Below are 16,789 nucleotides of genomic sequence, written 5' to 3'. Positions count from 1 at the left end.
TTTTCTAATCTGTCCATAGGTATGAATGTGAATCTCCTGTGTTAGTTGACTGACAGCCAATTCAGTCAACTAACACAGGGTTTTCAAAAATAGGTTAATGTGTGTAAAGGTCCTTTACCTCAATATCCTCTTCCTTTTCCTCAGGGAGCTGAAGCACAGGTCCATGAAGGATCCCAGTGAGAAGTTTAAGCTCCATGAGTACGTGAACAAGGAAATGAAGGGCACTGGCTGCTGCCGGTCTTAAAAGCCTGCCCCAGTCACTCTTTGGCTCTGTGTGTGTGTGTGTGTGTGTGTGCCACTTATTTCCATACTGTACATGTTCATATCTGGTGTGATCAGAAAGGAGGAGTCAGCTCCAGCGAGGTATAAACCCGTTCGACCTTCTGCTCGTCCATTTTCAGATGTCATTGTGTCAGTACACACAATCTCACTGTTGTCCTCACTAGTCTCGTTGCCTTCCTGCATCATGTGTATGTGCGTCTTGCTTTTCCCCACCCATCTCCTTCTGTAGCTGTAAATGTAGCCCAAGGTTATAATTGGCAAAAGGCAAAGATGGCACACCTCAGTTATTACCCTTTTTCAACTGCAGCTACACAATTATCTTCACCGTTGCCTGGTGTCCTTCTTTTATTTTGAAGGGTCTTTTTTTGTTTTGTTTGTTGCAGAGATAAAATGCATGTTTTTAAAGCAGTTTAATTTCTGCATATAATTATTGTGTTAGATGCAACTGTCATTTTCTTCGGATGTTACGGATGAATGTTCAAATAGTAAATGTGTAGTGAAGTGTCCTCTGTACAGTTTGTGGTCAAATCAATGATTCAACAGGCTCCCTGGAGCCGGGTTAGCTCACCAGCATAAATTTAGTCTGTTTCAGCTGTGGATTTGGGGGTGGGGGGGATTTGTATTATTTTAACACAAAAATCTAGTAAAAGCAAATGGGTGTCGCTATTTTGGATACAATGAGCATTAACAGCATTCAGATATGAATCCATATTAATATAATGTTTAAACAAATTTAGACATTTGAGTTTTGAAGAGCTGTAATGCAACCACTGTTCCTGATCTGTATTTTTTGTTAAATTATTAAAAACAGATAGTCAAACACACTGTATGCAATATACAGGAATATAAAATTGGGCTTTTTTTGGTCATTATGGTGTAAATACTACTTTTTTTTTCTGCATGTAAAATAGTTTGGATAGAAGAGAACAGCACTTTAGATAGGAATAAGAGCATGGGAGTGAAGTGAGAAATAAAGAGCTATAGAGACCTGAAGTATTGTACATGAAACATCTGTAATTTTTTTTTATTTCTCTGTTTGTTTCTTTTTTGTTTGTTTTTTGAAATCCATGCAAATCATGACAGTGTATTTAAATGCTGAGTTTTGAGCCACCTCTCATTTCTTTATATTTTGCAGGGAAATAGCTGCAGTGATTTATCGAAACGTGCAAACATACATTGAAATACTGTATATAAGTCAAACACAGAGATCATAGAATTCTAACAAGCTGGAAGTCTCTTTAGATAATCATTGGGAATAGTTCTTTAGGGGTCTTGAAGGACATTTGAAGCTCTTCTTTGGATGTTGGATCCCTTTTGTTCTGTTTTTTGTCAAGATGATCCCTCACTGCTTCAGTAAAGTTGACCTCCAGTCTTGGCAGTGTGTTTGGGATCATTTCCATGCTAAAACTTGAAGCCAACACCCCTGACTTATATGCAGCATCAGACAATGACAGAGCCTCCACCATGTTTTACACTTGGCTGTAGATGCTCACTGTTATCTCTTGACCTCCTTAACACATATTAATCAATTTAACCAAAAATTTCAAATTTGCATTCATCACTTCAAACCTGATTTTCAGTCCATTTGTTAGATAATATGATATCACCACCCTGACCTTCAAATACTGTTCATCTGCTTCTTCTTCTAATTGTCCAGTTTCCTCAGTATTTTTAAGGACATCTGCACACTATACTGAGATAAGCTAGGTTTTCAGCTATAGCCCTTGAGAAATCAACTCAATCTTGTTGATGCAAAAATAATATTTTTATGCCCATCTTTGTTTATCTTTGGCATTTTTGGATTCAACTAAAGAAATGGGAACAATTGATGTGTTTTTGCAACAGTAACATCGAAGCTAAAGATACAATTTTTAAAAAAGCCTTTTGCCTTCATCCTTTGAGTTGCATTAGTTTGTGCCTTTTTAAATGCTTCAATAATTTAAATCATTTTTTCTATAGCAAAAAGCAACAAAATGCTATTTTGTGATGTCAGGTACAAGAATTGGACTGAAAATGGGTGAAAATGCAGCCAATCTCCAGAAAACAATAACAGAAAACCTGGAGAACTAATCCTCAAGACCACCTTAAAAACAAGAAAGTCTGGGTCTTTGGAAGTAGATTAAAAGGAAATGACCGATGACTCAAAACCTTTGCACAGTACTGCATGTATGTGTTTTCTGTACATTCGTATATAAATTGGGTATATAGTGCCATGTTTTCTTAACATTTTGAGCAGTATGTCACCTTTAATCGGTTAACAGTATTTAACTTATAATTAATATAAGAATCACAGATGACATTTTATATACTGTTGCTTAGAAAGACTCCATCTCAGTCACAGAAACCACATACTGTACTGCACTTACTGTACATGCCCATGTTTCTTTCTTTTAGCCTTGAAGTTAAGAGTATTGTTTATTTGGTTTACTACTTTTCAGTGTGTAACTTCTTTCTTGTAACTTAAAACTACAATAAAAAAAATATGTATACATCATATTTCTCTTACACAAATTCTCTTCTTGGACAGTTACACAATACAAAGCATGCAATTACAGATCACTGAGCGCAGCAGAGAGCATGTGCGTGTTCACGCTGATTGACGTCAGCTCTTCAGGTTTGAACAAATTGTGCGACAGTCCAATGACAGTAGTGCTCAAACCTTGTTGTGCCTTTTTCCTAGGGCTGCTTTCACAAATCACTTAAAGTGTAGACCAGCAATCACTGGTTTGATGAAGTTAAGCTGCTGGAGCCTTTTTTAGTCTAAAGCCTTTCCTATGTCTCCCTCTGCTGGATAATAACTCATGACATAAAGGAAATATTTAAATAGTTGTGTATATATAGAAGAAGCAGTAAGGCTAGGCAGTACTTAGTTGTTACATTGATTACATCTGTGCTAACAAAAAAAAAGCAAAAATTGTTTATTCTACCTGTGTGGCACATAGAAAATTAGACAGTTTAAAAAAAATAAATACATTCAGAATTACACATATTTTTACAGAAAGTCTAATATAAAATAATGTATGTATACCACCTTAATGATGTTAACATGCAGTTTGATGTCAGATAAATCTGTTTTGGTCTGCATATAATTGGTCAGAAGTTTGCAGTTCATACATCTGAAATGTAATCTTGTTACTGATGACAGAACACTACACTGAAATCTCGTGAGCAGCAGCCGTTCTAACGCCAAGTTTACAGACACACACACATCTGCACATTCAGTGTAAATGTCCTGTTTCAAGTATGAAAGTAAGTCAGACCACATAGCAGATGAGTTAGCTAACATTCATGGCTCCCCACGAAACGTGTCTGGCACATCATGTAGGTGAGGCTGACGAAGACGACAGGCAGAGACAAAAGGGTAACTGCTGGAATGCCAAATAATCAAAGCTGTGTCACCGTGAGGCTGTTTTCTATGTGAGCCTTCAGTTTTCGTAAGTGCTTCTATTACAAGATGTCAAGGTTCTTTTCTTCTTCCAGCGGCAGTTTCTATATTCCTCACCCTGCACCAAGTTCTTCGTCCTCATCACGGTTTGTGCTTAAAATATGCCTCCACTGTAGAAAAGGAGAAAGAAAATAGAGCCACATGAGTTAAGAAAATAGTGGCACGTTCTTCTATGTATTAAAAAACGATTTACAGTATTGTGCAAAAGTCTTGAGCCACTCCTTATTTCTTTATATTTTGCTTCCAAGGACCCGACTTTGTTTCATTCTTTCTAAAGATCTTCTTTTGACATCAGCTGCTTTTTCACTCACTTTAAGTCCAGGTCTTGTTCTTGACCTGAAGAATATCTTATGTTTTGTTTCGCGAAACCATTCAAGACTAACCTGTTACTCTTTCAAGCATTATAAGGCATTTAGGACATGAGCCGGTGCTGTCTCTGCACATAACAGACTAGAACCAATTTAAAATTTGTTACTTTCTTTTGTTGAATCTTAACAAATGCCAAAGATAACACAGTTTGACAGGTACAAAATAGTATTTATGTACTAATAAGGTGATTCCCAAAGAGCTTTGAGCTAAAAAGTGTACACAACAGTGTAAGTTTCTACAACCAAGCTCTGTCATGGTTTTCAGCCAGTTGTGTGTCAGATTTTGTCAAAATTGGTGGAAATATGAGCCTTGCATCAGATTGGCGATCTGTCCAGGGTGTACCCTGACTCTTGCCCTATACCTGCTCCAGTCCACCCACAACCCTAATAAGGATGAGCAGAAAAGGATGTTTGGATGGATGGACGATGGAATTATGAACACAGAAAAGTATCTGATTTTGATCCACTGTGCAATACTATCTAGAAATTGTCAGATTGGCAGCAGCTTCATTTTTCACTGCAAGTGCAGTAAAAGCATACCTTTGATAGAAAACACACAATGGGACAGTATCAGCCATGGATTGGCCTCCCCAGAGCCCGGAGGTCAACGTTACTGAATCAGTGTGAGATCATCTCAACAAAGAATGGAACAAAAGCCAGCCAACATCCAAAGAAGAGCTTTGAACATCCTTAAAGAAGCATTGAGAACAATTCCTGATAACTATTTACACAGCACTTTTTTGTATCTTTGCACATTTCCTAGCAAAATATTAAAAAATGAGGGGTGGCTCGAGACTTTTGCACAGCACTGTATGTGTTTTGTAATTTTTTTTTATTTTAACCTGCATACTCCTGAGGCAGCATTGGTCTGTTAATAACTGTAAGGAAAGCAGTGATCCATTCTTTCTGCTCCACTTCGGTCTCACATGCAAAGAGGAACTTCCTATCTGGGGTCACTATTGTTATTCCAAATGGCCAATGGTAACCCTGGATAGTGGAAGGGAGGTTGGGAAGCACAATGTAGCCATTTTCCTGACTACCGATGAAGACCTCACCACGTGCATAGGCATCCTACAAGCAGAGAGAGAAGCAGTTTTAATGTATGTAATGTAGTTTTATGTACCTGAATCAAACTTAAATTCAGAAGAGTTAATGGATATGGAAATTGCTTCATTAAAGTATAAAAACACACAAAACGTGTGAATAAAATCAAAGGCGCTGTGCTAAAGGCTACTTGCACAAATTCTGGGTCATGGTCTCTTAAAAACAAGAATTGACTGTAGAGAAACATCACAGCACCATCTGCTGGTCACAGTGTGTAATTAAAATTATTTTCATATGTTTTACTGGTGAAACTTTACTACCAGTGGATCCTTGAAATACAAGAGCCTCCTGTCATCCATCGTAAACCACCTCTTCTTGAAGCCCTCTGTGTGCTGCAGGACAGAAAACAAGACATCGAAGTCATCTTGACGGCATCACTGTGATTTTTTTTATTTTATTTTTCTCCTGTGCTATATGATCGGCAATTTATCTACACAAAACAAAATCACCTTTGGACCAGTCTTCTCCATGTAGCCCTCTTTTAGGTAGTTTCTGGTTACCTTTGGCAGCAGCTGCACAAAGAAAAAGAAACATACTCAATCATTTCAGGAAAACGTTTGATTTGTTGTTCGTTTCTTTTTTAACTGTATATGTGCACATGCTTATATTAAACTGACTACTGGTTTGCAGTTAAACCACATTGAGAAGTTGTTGTGATTTAGTGTTTTACATAAATAAAACTGAATTGAATTGAATTTGACATTTTAGAAATAAATACAGTTTACCGAGCTGTACTGAAGTTAAAAACACCTGCAAAAGGTTTAAATTAAACCTCTACATGAGCTTAAATCATGAGTACAGCAACCAGATTGAAGCACAAAAGATGCCATTATTGTGTGCAATATTACCTTCATAATGACAAGTTCAAAAGAAAAGGAAAAACTTGTCTTCAGCCACCTTAGTTGTAGCTGCCTTCATGCAGGAGCCCATATATGAGAGCACTTACTCACCTCAGAGTTTAGAGCTAGAGGAAAAGCCACCTGCAGGTAGCGCAATCGAGCTGCTCTGATGCCATTGAACCAGTCCACTATTTCCTTAAGAGAAGGACATAAGGAAGTATAATGGCTAAGTTACACATTATCATGTCATTTAAACCATTGGTCCCATCCCCAATTAACTCCACTAACAAGGTAACTTCTTAAAAATGCTTTGTAAGAAAACCATCTGAAACTAAGCTATTGGCAAATATATTGGTCACTATTTTTAATTAAACAGATCCCTGTGATGCTCTTACTAAAGTAAATTTGTTACATGTTGAATTGTAATTGCCAACCTTTTCCTCTAGAGGGACACATTAACTTTCCCAAGCTCACGATTTCCCATCTGAAACACCAAACGGGGCATGTCAACTCACCTTTCCATCCTCGTGGTAAACAAAGACATTCCTAGTGCTGTTGTCCTTTAAGTAGGTTATCTGCAGACCATGGGCAGTGCCCATTTTGGATGGCTGGAAAGTGGCATTCAAAGTATTGATCTTCATAATCGCTTTAGGCTCTTTGGCCTGCAGAAAGTAAAGACTTTTTGTTAAACATTCTCGCCATTATCAAGGCTGTTTTTGCACATTATTAACCAATTGTAGACTAGGAGATAACCACATTTGCCAAAACTCACAGGCTCCTTATTTATACAACTTCATATATTACAAAGAGAAAAATCAGGACATGTATGAAGTGATAGAGTGTAAGCAAAACAGACAGAACTCACGTCATGCTTGTTAAAGTATTTAAGCACACCCTCTCGCTCGGACAGAATAAATTTTCGGCTTAGGTATTGTCCATTGTCTCTGCCACGTTTCCACAGAAACCCTTCTCTGTAGCCTGCCAGGAGGAGAGAAACACAGGTTGGGGGTGAAAGCAAAACAACTTTTATTAATGCTGAAAATCTCAGACACACATCTAAGAAATGTCCACAAATAAACAAACTGTTATTAACTTGATAATCAGATAGATAAATGTGCACTGGGTGATTTAGAGCAAGAAGAAAACTGTCACTTTTAAGGCTGATCCATTTACATTATAAAACAATGATAGCCTCTCTGCATATACTGTAGCATTGGCATTTGTTTTGGACCTTTGTTTCTGACCCTGTTCAGTGTTCAGTTCCCATCGCTTATGTTCATGCTATGTTTCAAATAAAATCTAAAATTATATGGTTTAATTTGCTTTGCCAGGTTAACTCCTACTATTTTGATATATTTAGACAGAAATTGTTCTGAAGAGTTGCAGCAATTGCACAATACACAAAGCTTTTATATCCACTTGCCATTAAAAAAAAAAAAAAATTGACTCATGCCGCCTTACACTCATGGCTGACACTTTAATTCCAGAAAGCAAGTACGGAAATCCCTAAACCCACATTGTCTTGCTAAATAGGTTTAAACTAATCCAAATGCTAAAGAAAACATAAGTTATATTATTGCACAACCACGTCTTGTGGTTACTCATCCGGTGAATTAAACGCCTATTACACAATCGCTTGAAGAGCTAACCAGTAACAACATTGGTGGAGGCCACTGAAAGACATACTGATGACCTTGTGCTTGTGTGTGTACCCTTTTAGTATTTGTGACCACTGTTCTAAGAACCTCAGTAATGGCTTTTACTATACATAAATAATTAAGCTTCTACTGATCTACAAGCCTGAAAATGACTGAAACAAATATGCTAGCACACACACTAAGCACGTTTGTTTCATAGCTGTAACTGAACAATCGGGAGCAGTGAATGACTCCACTTATTTTTAGTCATACCTAAATAATCATGTCAATCATTCACCTATTTTCTCCTCCCCACAAACACATAGACACACACACAGTAGTAGATGGTCCTATTCTTGACCATGGCCACACACAAAACCGTAATAACATTATTCTCATACAGACAATTAAAACTGAAACACTAAGGAAATATAAAATGCACCCAAATAACAGAGAGCTAGATCCTGATGCTGAAGTTGATACGAAATCAAAAAACACTTGGGTATTGTTCCTCAGCTGTTACTCTACCAACACTGTGATGCTACAACGCAATCGCCATAGTCACACGTGAACTACAAAGATTCCCCATTTTTACATGTAGCACTCAAAAGGCTAATTAGGCAGCCAAGTGTTTAAGGGTGCATACTACGTGAGCAAATGGTCTTAATCAAAATTAAATGGAAATCTGACTGGATATGAATAGCTGCATGTGTTCCTAGTAATATATTACATTGATTCGTCAGAAACAACGAAAACTACTTCCCCCGCAAGAAACTGTACCAAAAAAAAAAAAAAAAAAAAAAGCACCTCAGTTAATTGCTGCTGCTGCATGAGGTTAAATACATTGCTATAGAGGCCAGAGGCTTCAAAATAAGAGGAGGATGTGCCAGAAATTTATACAGTAAATTACAGTACCTAGAATTATGGTACACCTGCATCTTTCTTCACTTTCCTACTTAAATATGCATTTTGAGTCACAAATAGAACCTATTGCTGTGGCTGAGCAATAGCTTCATCAATAATTTATGAACCTGAACCTGTTTTCTTCCACCTCTGGGATGGGGTCAAACCTTCCACAACGACAGAACAGAGGAGAAGAAGAGAAATGATTCACTGAGATAACAGAAAGTTAAAGATTTGCAAACACTTGGAAGAGCAAAGGGAGTTTCGGATGGCAGTGTCCGTCTCTCTCCAGATCCTGCACAGATGAATACTGCATGTTTTGGCATAAAATCTATGTGTGCTGTTGTATACAATGCTCATGCACAAAAGAGGGCATTCTTCCTCCACGGCAGGCACGCATATTCACATGCTCTAAACCTCTGCACAGCACAACACAAGGGAGCATTGACAGAGAGACAAAGTTTGACTGTCATGAGACTATGATAACAGGGCTTTATATTCTCTACCTGCAACTGAGAAGACTTTTAGTTTCTGCATGCAAACATCCATATGTGTGCCAGGATCTTAGCCCAGACTCAAATCTGCGGTCTACATTTTAAATATGTTCAGCTGACCTGACTAACACGAGACCAGAGCAATTAGTTACAAACCTTCCTGCTTGCCTTGCACATCTACTCTGCAGCACTAACAATACAACGCACAATACACTTCAGATTGTATATTGGCGCACAACAAAAGCAAATCTTAAGCTTTATGCTAATTTTTAAATGCACGAGGTTCCTCAGAGACACCCAGTGACAACCTCATACGACTTAGTTAAAAGGGAACTGTGTTGATTTTACCCATCACATTCTGCTTCCTCATCATGTGGACTACAGCATGTGAACCTACCATCTGTGATGCTGCCCTACTACAAATTCTAAGACACAATCGCACACACACACCTTCTGAAGGTGTGGTTTTGAGTAACAAAGTATTGTATTATATAATGTACAATTTTTTTTTTAACTGCTTTCTGTCGGGTTGAACAAAATTTAACTTGCCTTGTTTCCTGTTTTCCAAACAGACGTTACCAGGGGAAGCAGTCTTTCAAGCTTGATAGTATGTATGGTTTGTGACCATCATTTCTTATCTGGGTAACATATACACACGTCTGACAGCTTCCCATTTCCTCAGACTTTGCTCAACTCTGAGTAGTTGCTAAAGAGAAGAGTGGATTTCTCAGAACTTAGCAGCATTGTAACATTGTGGGGTAGGCCTATCCTTTATGTGTGGCTCTTTTAAATAAGATCCTATGAATAGGTATGAACACACAACACAAGATCCCCATTGCCCTGAAAAACAAGACAGCCTGCTCTGGAAAAAAAGGTCTAATCACAATAAAAATACTTCAAATTAATCTGTTCTACTAAATCATTTATCTCAAAGAGTGCCGGGTTAACTATTCACACATTAACCTCAACTTTTTGCCCATTTTCAGCACTTATATTCTGTATCTAAACATTTCATACAGTGTCCAAAAAAGTTGTAAATATTAAAATAAATAATAATTTATTGTCATTAATACAACTACGCCTATCTTTTTGGCACCGAGTTTGGTGAAAACCATACATGCAGTGTGTATAAAGGTCTTAAAACAATATATAAATAAATAGTTACCAACAGTTCAGACATTGGTTAGAAAGAATAAAGATGTATAAAGATAACAATCGAATAACTGGAGTTTTGTTTTTATATAAATAAAGTTTCTCCTGTCATCGGTGTTAAATATATCATCTGCTTTAAATATCTTAAAGTGCATTTTATTGCTTTTAGCATGGATTCAATTCAAATACATTTTCTGTTTGCTATTTTATTTAGGTTTTGTGAATCGACTGCATACTGCCCTTGCGACTGTAGAAAAAAAGCAATTTTTATGCCATGATTTAAACAGCATAGGGATTTTCTGCTACACACCCAGCGATGCAATGCACCTCATTTTACAATCATGGCCATTGTGCAACTCAACAGACGATACTGACGATATGAAATGAGAACTCTAAATGTAACGTCCACTAATGAGGGTGTGTCCATATTATTCAGAGAAGTGAATAAGAGAAGATTGTTTTGGAAACGCTACATAATCTTCGCATCATAATCTTAGCTGTGTCATACATTCGTGCATGCGAAAATCACAATAGTCATAACAGGCAGACTCATAGTAGTCCAGTCTTGGCATTTGCACACTCATTGCCAGTCAGTGGCAGAGGCGTCCGTTATTGATTAACTGAGTCTGGTTTCCACTGGTGATTCTTTGTCTCTTATGAGACTGCATTGGGCAATTAGCCAGACGTCCATTATGAAAGGGACATGATTCAGCACAAAAGGCATGGATAAGTGTTCACACATTAAGTTTGAGTTTAGATAAACTAAAATGAGAAAAGGGTGTTTTGGTAATTAGTGAGAAACGAGAATAAAAAGGATCTGTAGGGCAGAAAAAGACCGTTTTCTTCACTTGATGACATACCCTCATTGTCTCTGCAACATAAGCCATGCTGACACACCATCTATCTCTAAACAGCTGACTAATTGGGCTGGGCTATGTAAATGAGCACTGGGTGATGGTGCCTGGTGGACCATGACTATTTATTTCCTATTACACCCTTTGATGCCATTACCAAGTCACATAGTACCTCCTGCAACAACAGCACCTGCCAACATCTCACCAATTAAGCTGATATATCTCATTTCTGTTTTTATGCCCTTCAATTATTTTCTTTATTCCCAAATTCCTGAATTATTACTTGAAGTGGAGGTGGTAAAGTGGCGTGTTTTCTGTCCTCGATCCTTGTTTGGGTTAATAGATGACGCTTTCTCGCTGATTCAATCAACACTGAATGGGTGGTGCGGCGTAAGACGCAGAAATACATCTTCTTTTGGTCATGTAAAAGGGTATAACTATATGCATATAACTGTGCACAGGTATGTTGTATTCTTACCTGCCGAGTAGGGTTCCTGCTTTTCCACGCACAAAAACTCCTTCCTCTCGTACTTGGCTCGGATCCACTGATCCCGCAGGACCCTGCAGAACGGAGGCTGTTAGACACTCAGCTCTGCCTGGGTTTGATGTTTACTTCATGCCTCAGCTAATTTGTTGTAAACATCTCATTAACTTGCGCAGATGCCGACCCTCGTGGATTCATTTTGTGCAAACATCTATCAAATACAACCTCATCATCTTGTAATTATCATTTGTGTCTCCCTTGTCCTGTTTCAAACATAATAACGATTAGATGGTGTGTGATGTTCTTTAGCGTCATATTCTTCTCCTTTTTTCCATTTTCTGTATTTTTTGGTTCCCTTAATAATAATAATCATAATAATTGCACTTGTATGCATCTTCTCAGTATGTTCAAACTGCTGCGGTATTACTGTGTGTGCAGCTCTTCACTGTAGTAAATGGATCTGCCTTTTTCATCCCTATTTTCTTCACTCATCAGTCACCCCTCCAAAACACAACACATGCCCGTTTAGACTTTCTGACATGACAGGTCACTGTGGTGCTGTTCAAAATTGTTATTTATATCGCTGAACAGTTAAGAAGAAACCCTCGTGCTGAATTGCTGCTTCCTGTTCATACTACAGGAACTGGGCATTCTTATCAATGTCATCCTGCCAAACCAAAACCACTTGTTAATGAAGACATCCATTTTCCCAACAGCTGCAGGCTTAAAGGCACCATTGCTAATATTTACTGCATAAAATAACAATTAATTTAGAGCATATATAGAGAGAAATTTACTAGTTTTAATAGTTTTCAATACTTATTACTAAAAACAAAAACAGTTTCTGTCATATCCCACTGCTTTGTGCTTATCCATGTTGCAGTCATAATAAGAAAATGGAAACCTTCTTTCAATTTAAAAGGTTTTACATATCAAGACATAATAAAAAATAATCTGGTCCTTAGCCTGTGTTAAAATGATCATCATCACCCCTTTGTCACTGTGCTCGACTGTTGGTTTGGTGTGTTTGTGCTGAGGTGCTGCGTTTATTTTTTTTACCAAACATAGTTCTTGGCATTATGGCCAGACTTTTGACTTTTGGTTTCATCTGTCCAAAAGGCATTGTTCAGGAAGATTTCTGGTATGCTCAGATGCAACTTTGCAAACATAAGCCATGAAGGCGGCATCAAGGCGACCCTTCTAAAGTGCCATATTTCTTTTGTTTTTCTAATTTTCTACTGTCATGTACTTTAACATTTAACATGGTTGGCAAGAGGTCTTACAATGTTTTCCACTTGTGAAGAATCTTTCTCACTCTAGGAAGATGGACTTGAAATTGTTGGAAAATGACCTCATAACCCTTTCCAGACTAGTGGGCAGCAACAATTGCTTCTATAACATCACTGCAAATCCCTTTCATCTTGGGCATTGTGTCAGTGCGTATCTGAATGATCCAGAACAACAAGCTGCCAAAACTTCTTTGTTTGAGGTGCTCACACTTACTGATGATCAATCAATCAAGTTCATTTGATTAGTAGAACCTGTGTGCTACCTTCCCTCTCAATCCCTAAGGTTATACTTTCACACGGCTTCTGCAATTTGGCTTAATCTTTGTTAAATATACAATGGCACAGTGCAGTATGTCGTGTATTGTAGCTTGTCTGAGGTTGTATTTACCAAATTTCAAGATTTGCTGAGGAACATAATATTTTTTATTATGTACTAATGTGTAAAACCTTCGAAGTGAAAGAGGGTGTACTTTCTTTACATTTTGACTGCGTATTTAGAGGTGACTCAAACATAAAGTGGAACAAAAGAGGATGGATTACTTACGTGCAATCCTTGAAGGTGGGGCAGTAGTAAAAGGCAGGAACTAGCTGTTCATATATGGCTTTGGCAGCATTGTTACCAACAGAGTCCATAAACTGTGGAGGAGGGGAAAAAACATTCACTCTATAAGGAATATCTGTTTGTGTTCACAGCTTTCTGTAGATATTCAAAATGCTGTGCTTGGAGCTCAGTGTTAGTTTGGCTGACTCTTTGCCCAAAGTTTGACTGCTGCACTTTTGTGTCTTCGTATTTAAAATTGAGGATGCTGCTCAGCACGCAGAGAAGTATACACAGACACGCCTTTGCATAAGTACACAAAGAAGCTGGTTGTGTCCGTCAGCTGCTGGCCCATTTCTTTTAGTCCAAGCTTAATTCATATAGATGACCTTTATTATTTTTTCAAGCAGAGATGCAGGGGGAAGTGTGGGAGACAGAAAGATAGCTGCTCATAGATGCTTGAGAGAGATGGGTGCAGATGTGATTTCAAGCCTGATTGCTGATCCCCACTTACTAGAGGATCTCCTACTGGGTTTCTCACCTCCAACTCAGAAGGGGTCCAGGGATCCAGAATAAGAGATTTGACCTTGCTGATCTGAGCAATGTTTCGATGGAGGCCTGAGCAGCTGTGACACACAAACACGCCAAGGGTGTACGATGCCCACTCTGGGCCTGTAATGCAGGATAAAGAGGTATATGACCACACACACACAAAATATTTTAACTGCCACACTGAAAAATTCCTGACAGACACTAATGGTTCCAAATAGTAACTGGGAAAAGTGGTTATCACAGGCAAATAGAACAACCATTGCTGTAGTTGATTAAGATTTCAAATAAACACAAATATGTTACAAATGTCGCCTGAGAAAGAACAGAAATCAGCACAGGCAGAAGCATAACAAGATTAAGACAAGCCAACGATAAAAGCTTGGTTGTTTCTCGGTCATTCTGCCTCTTCGTCTTTAACATAAGCAGATGATCAGCGCACAGCATAAATAGATTTCCACATATGCTCACTATAGTATACACAGGAAGTTACTAGTGCGCAATAAGCTTGTTTCTAGGACCTAAATTTAGGCAGCCTAAATCTTCAGTATTTATATCAAGACCCCGTGTTTTTAATAAGCGTCTGTATGCAGGAATAGATACATAAATACACATCACATTCACCTTTAACATGAATGCTTAAGCAAAGGTTTAAAAGTTGAAAAGCAGGGAAAGAAAAAACTTCACAGAGTTTTATGTATACCACACACTCTTTTTTTTTTTTTTTTTAACTCATGCAGTATGACAAGCTGCACTAAATGTTTTTAAATTTAGTACAGAGAACAAACGCTGAGCAGGGTTATAATACAGTGAAGGTGTGAGGAGATGCAGATATATTTCGAAGTTTAATTTTTAGCGTCATTGCACTGACCAGCGTGAGGCTATATTATACCTGCCATTGTGGTTATTTTGTAACTGAACCGCAGAACTGGGGCAACAAGATTGGTGTCAGCATTCAGCAGCCTTTAAACCGTCTCTGAGGAAGGCAAAGCCGCACACATGCAAGAGAGCATGAGAACAAAGAGCTCGATTACTTCCTCGAGCATAATTTAAAAACTGTGCACATGCGAAACCGTGTATCTGTAACACTGAGACAAGATGCTGCCGCGTGGTTAGCAAGTCCCACGCCGACTCACCCTCTCGGTCTAACACTGAAGTCATTCTACACAGAAAGTGTAATGCACGCAGAGCCTAAAAATATATTTAAAAATGTATGAGTGTGTTCAAAACTTAGAGCTGAAAGAAAGGACTCCAAGAGAACTGCAGCCGTGTTTATTACTGGTATTTTAATATGATGCTCTCATGTGCTTGTCGCCTTCCACACAAGAGAATCTTGAAGGCTGCAGAGTAGATAAGTGAAAGTAAATTTCACAAGCAACACCTTTTTGAAAATGCATGCATGCTCTCATATACTGAGCTGCAGATTTGATTAATGTTAAACAACTAGGTGTGTTCCTCAGGGTGTGTGACCACATGTCTGCAAGCTGAAGAAGAAAACCAACCACGTACATAAACACCCATTTGGCTACTTAGCATGAACAGTAAAAATAATAATAATAAAAAAAATTTTTTTACTGAAACTACTGAAAACCTCCGACTGACAGTATTGGTTGTTGTTGTGTTGTTGTTTTTTATCAGAACTCACAAACGTATTGCATCAGTGTGAAAATCTTCATTGTGTCAACTATCGCACAGGTGTCATAACTGCCCGAGAAGAGAAACTAAAGCAGTTACGTTCGTGTGTCTCAGTTGGGATTGCCACAGAATGTATGAACACTCTTAAAACTGGATGTCCAGCATCTGAGAGTGACTCCACTCCTCCAGCCTACCTGCAGCTCCACAGTCGGCACAGTTCCCATTCCCAGGTTTGTCCAGAAGCGCTTTCACACGCTGTCTGATCATTTCGTGATCGGAGGTCATTTAAGTTTAACCTATTTTGCTCCGACGCCTGATCAACCCCTAAAATCCTCCAGCAGTCTTGCATAGAAAGTAGCCCAGATACTGTGGCCGGACGAACTGAAGTAAATTCGCAGGGCGTCAGAGCGCGCTTGGCCAAACAGGAGCGGTGTCGAATTTAGGTGGTGCCTCGATGAGAAGAAGAAAAAAAATGAAGCACGTTCAGCGTTGTGTAGATGCTTTAACACTGAAACAGCAAATGCAAACACAACTCTTCTTTGTTTATTTGGAGGGAGACCTCCAGTGGTCATAATGGAGACTTACGCAGAGTGGAACCACCCATATTTGACCTCTTCCTCGCTATTTCACTTCACTACAAAATGTAGTCTGCCAGATCAGTCATTCAAATCTACTAACAAACTCGGCAGGACCGGTCACACAGAAAAGAACAATTTAGATCAAGGTTTGATTAATTTAAATATGCTAGGGACAAACTGATTTTAATGTGTATAATAACTGCATTTCTTTTAGATCTGTTCCATTAGACTGTACAGAGGTACATTGTAAGCTGACTCACTGGCACAGTTTACTGGACATCCTCATTAATAAAATCCGTTTCACCGCACCATTTCCTGTTAAAGAAGATTAAGACTGCATGAAATTTACTATCATCGTGATAGAAAATTTCATGGGAAAAGGGAAATATGTGAAGAAGGAGCCTATTTTTTACAAACCCATCCAACTATACCAGGAATTATATGCTGAAAGGAGGTAATAAAGGAAGTAATGAGGAAAGTTTCCTCAGTATTTAGAAATTTTGACTTTACAATGTTGTCACATAGATGCTTCTGGGTGATGTCACTCAGGCAGGAACCTCCTAAGCAAAACTGATTATTCCACCACACCCTGAATGTCAGCAAAGGCCTCTTTTTCCTTGTCCCTTTCTCTTTTCCTG

At 38.4% G+C, this 16,789-nt stretch overlaps 2 protein-coding genes across 3 annotated transcripts in view; one reads left to right on the top strand and one right to left on the bottom strand.

Moving 5' to 3' along the window:
- The window catches only part of LOC147332628 (ras-related protein Rab-26-like), a 60,365-nt gene extending 57,488 nt beyond the window's left edge, over nucleotides 1–2,877 (top strand). The window contains exon 9 of the mRNA XM_086289300.1: nucleotides 145–2,877. Within this exon, the coding sequence (XP_086145426.1) occupies nucleotides 145–244 (100 nt within the window). The 3' untranslated portion in view covers nucleotides 245–2,877. The remainder of the gene's footprint in view (nucleotides 1–144) is intronic.
- Nucleotides 1,211–16,379, bottom strand: LOC147332627 (arf-GAP with dual PH domain-containing protein 1-like). 2 transcript variants are annotated; one of them, XM_086289298.1, is made up of 11 exons: nucleotides 14,831–14,908; nucleotides 13,931–14,061; nucleotides 13,396–13,487; nucleotides 11,557–11,639; nucleotides 6,904–7,016; nucleotides 6,554–6,700; nucleotides 6,150–6,233; nucleotides 5,649–5,711; nucleotides 5,460–5,531; nucleotides 4,938–5,166; nucleotides 1,211–3,837 (listed from the first exon to the last, which is right to left on the bottom strand). In XM_086289298.1, exons 1-11 carry the CDS (start codon nucleotides 14,835–14,837, stop codon nucleotides 3,809–3,811), a joined length of 1,050 nt encoding a protein of 349 aa, XP_086145424.1. In that variant the 5' UTR covers nucleotides 14,838–14,908; the 3' UTR covers nucleotides 1,211–3,808. The 2 variants fall into 2 exon arrangements, with proteins under 2 accessions (XP_086145424.1, XP_086145423.1); XM_086289297.1 differs by lacking the exon at nucleotides 14,831–14,908 and adding an exon at nucleotides 15,768–16,379 and having other exon boundaries at nucleotides 1,212–3,837.
- Nucleotides 16,380–16,789: the final 410 nt, after the last annotated feature.

The sequence above is a fragment of the Aulonocara sp. 'chitande type north' Nkhata Bay genome, linkage group LG4 (assembly GCF_057382095.1).
Source record: "Aulonocara sp. 'chitande type north' Nkhata Bay isolate Kocher_YH1m ecotype deep benthic linkage group LG4, A_spYH_male_GT1.1, whole genome shotgun sequence".
NCBI classification, from domain to species: Eukaryota; Metazoa; Chordata; class Actinopteri; order Cichliformes; family Cichlidae; genus Aulonocara; species Aulonocara sp. 'chitande type north' Nkhata Bay.
Note: the sequence above shows the minus strand (reverse complement) of the source record. Positions and strands in the feature narration are given on the sequence as shown.

Excerpts from the sequence above, each read along its gene's own strand:
- LOC147332627 (XM_086289297.1), bottom strand. The coding sequence starts at position 15,858 with ATGACCTCCGATCACGAAATGATCAGACAGCGTGTGAAAGCGCTTCTG. Across the intron at positions 13,488-13,930 it reads GGACCCCTTCTGAGTTGGAG|TTTATGGACTCTGTTGGTAA; the intron begins GTGAGAAACCCA and ends CCTCCTCCACAG. Across the intron at positions 5,712-6,149 it reads CTCTAGCTCTAAACTCTGAG|CTGCTGCCAAAGGTAACCAG; the intron begins GTGAGTAAGTGC and ends TTCTTTGTGCAG.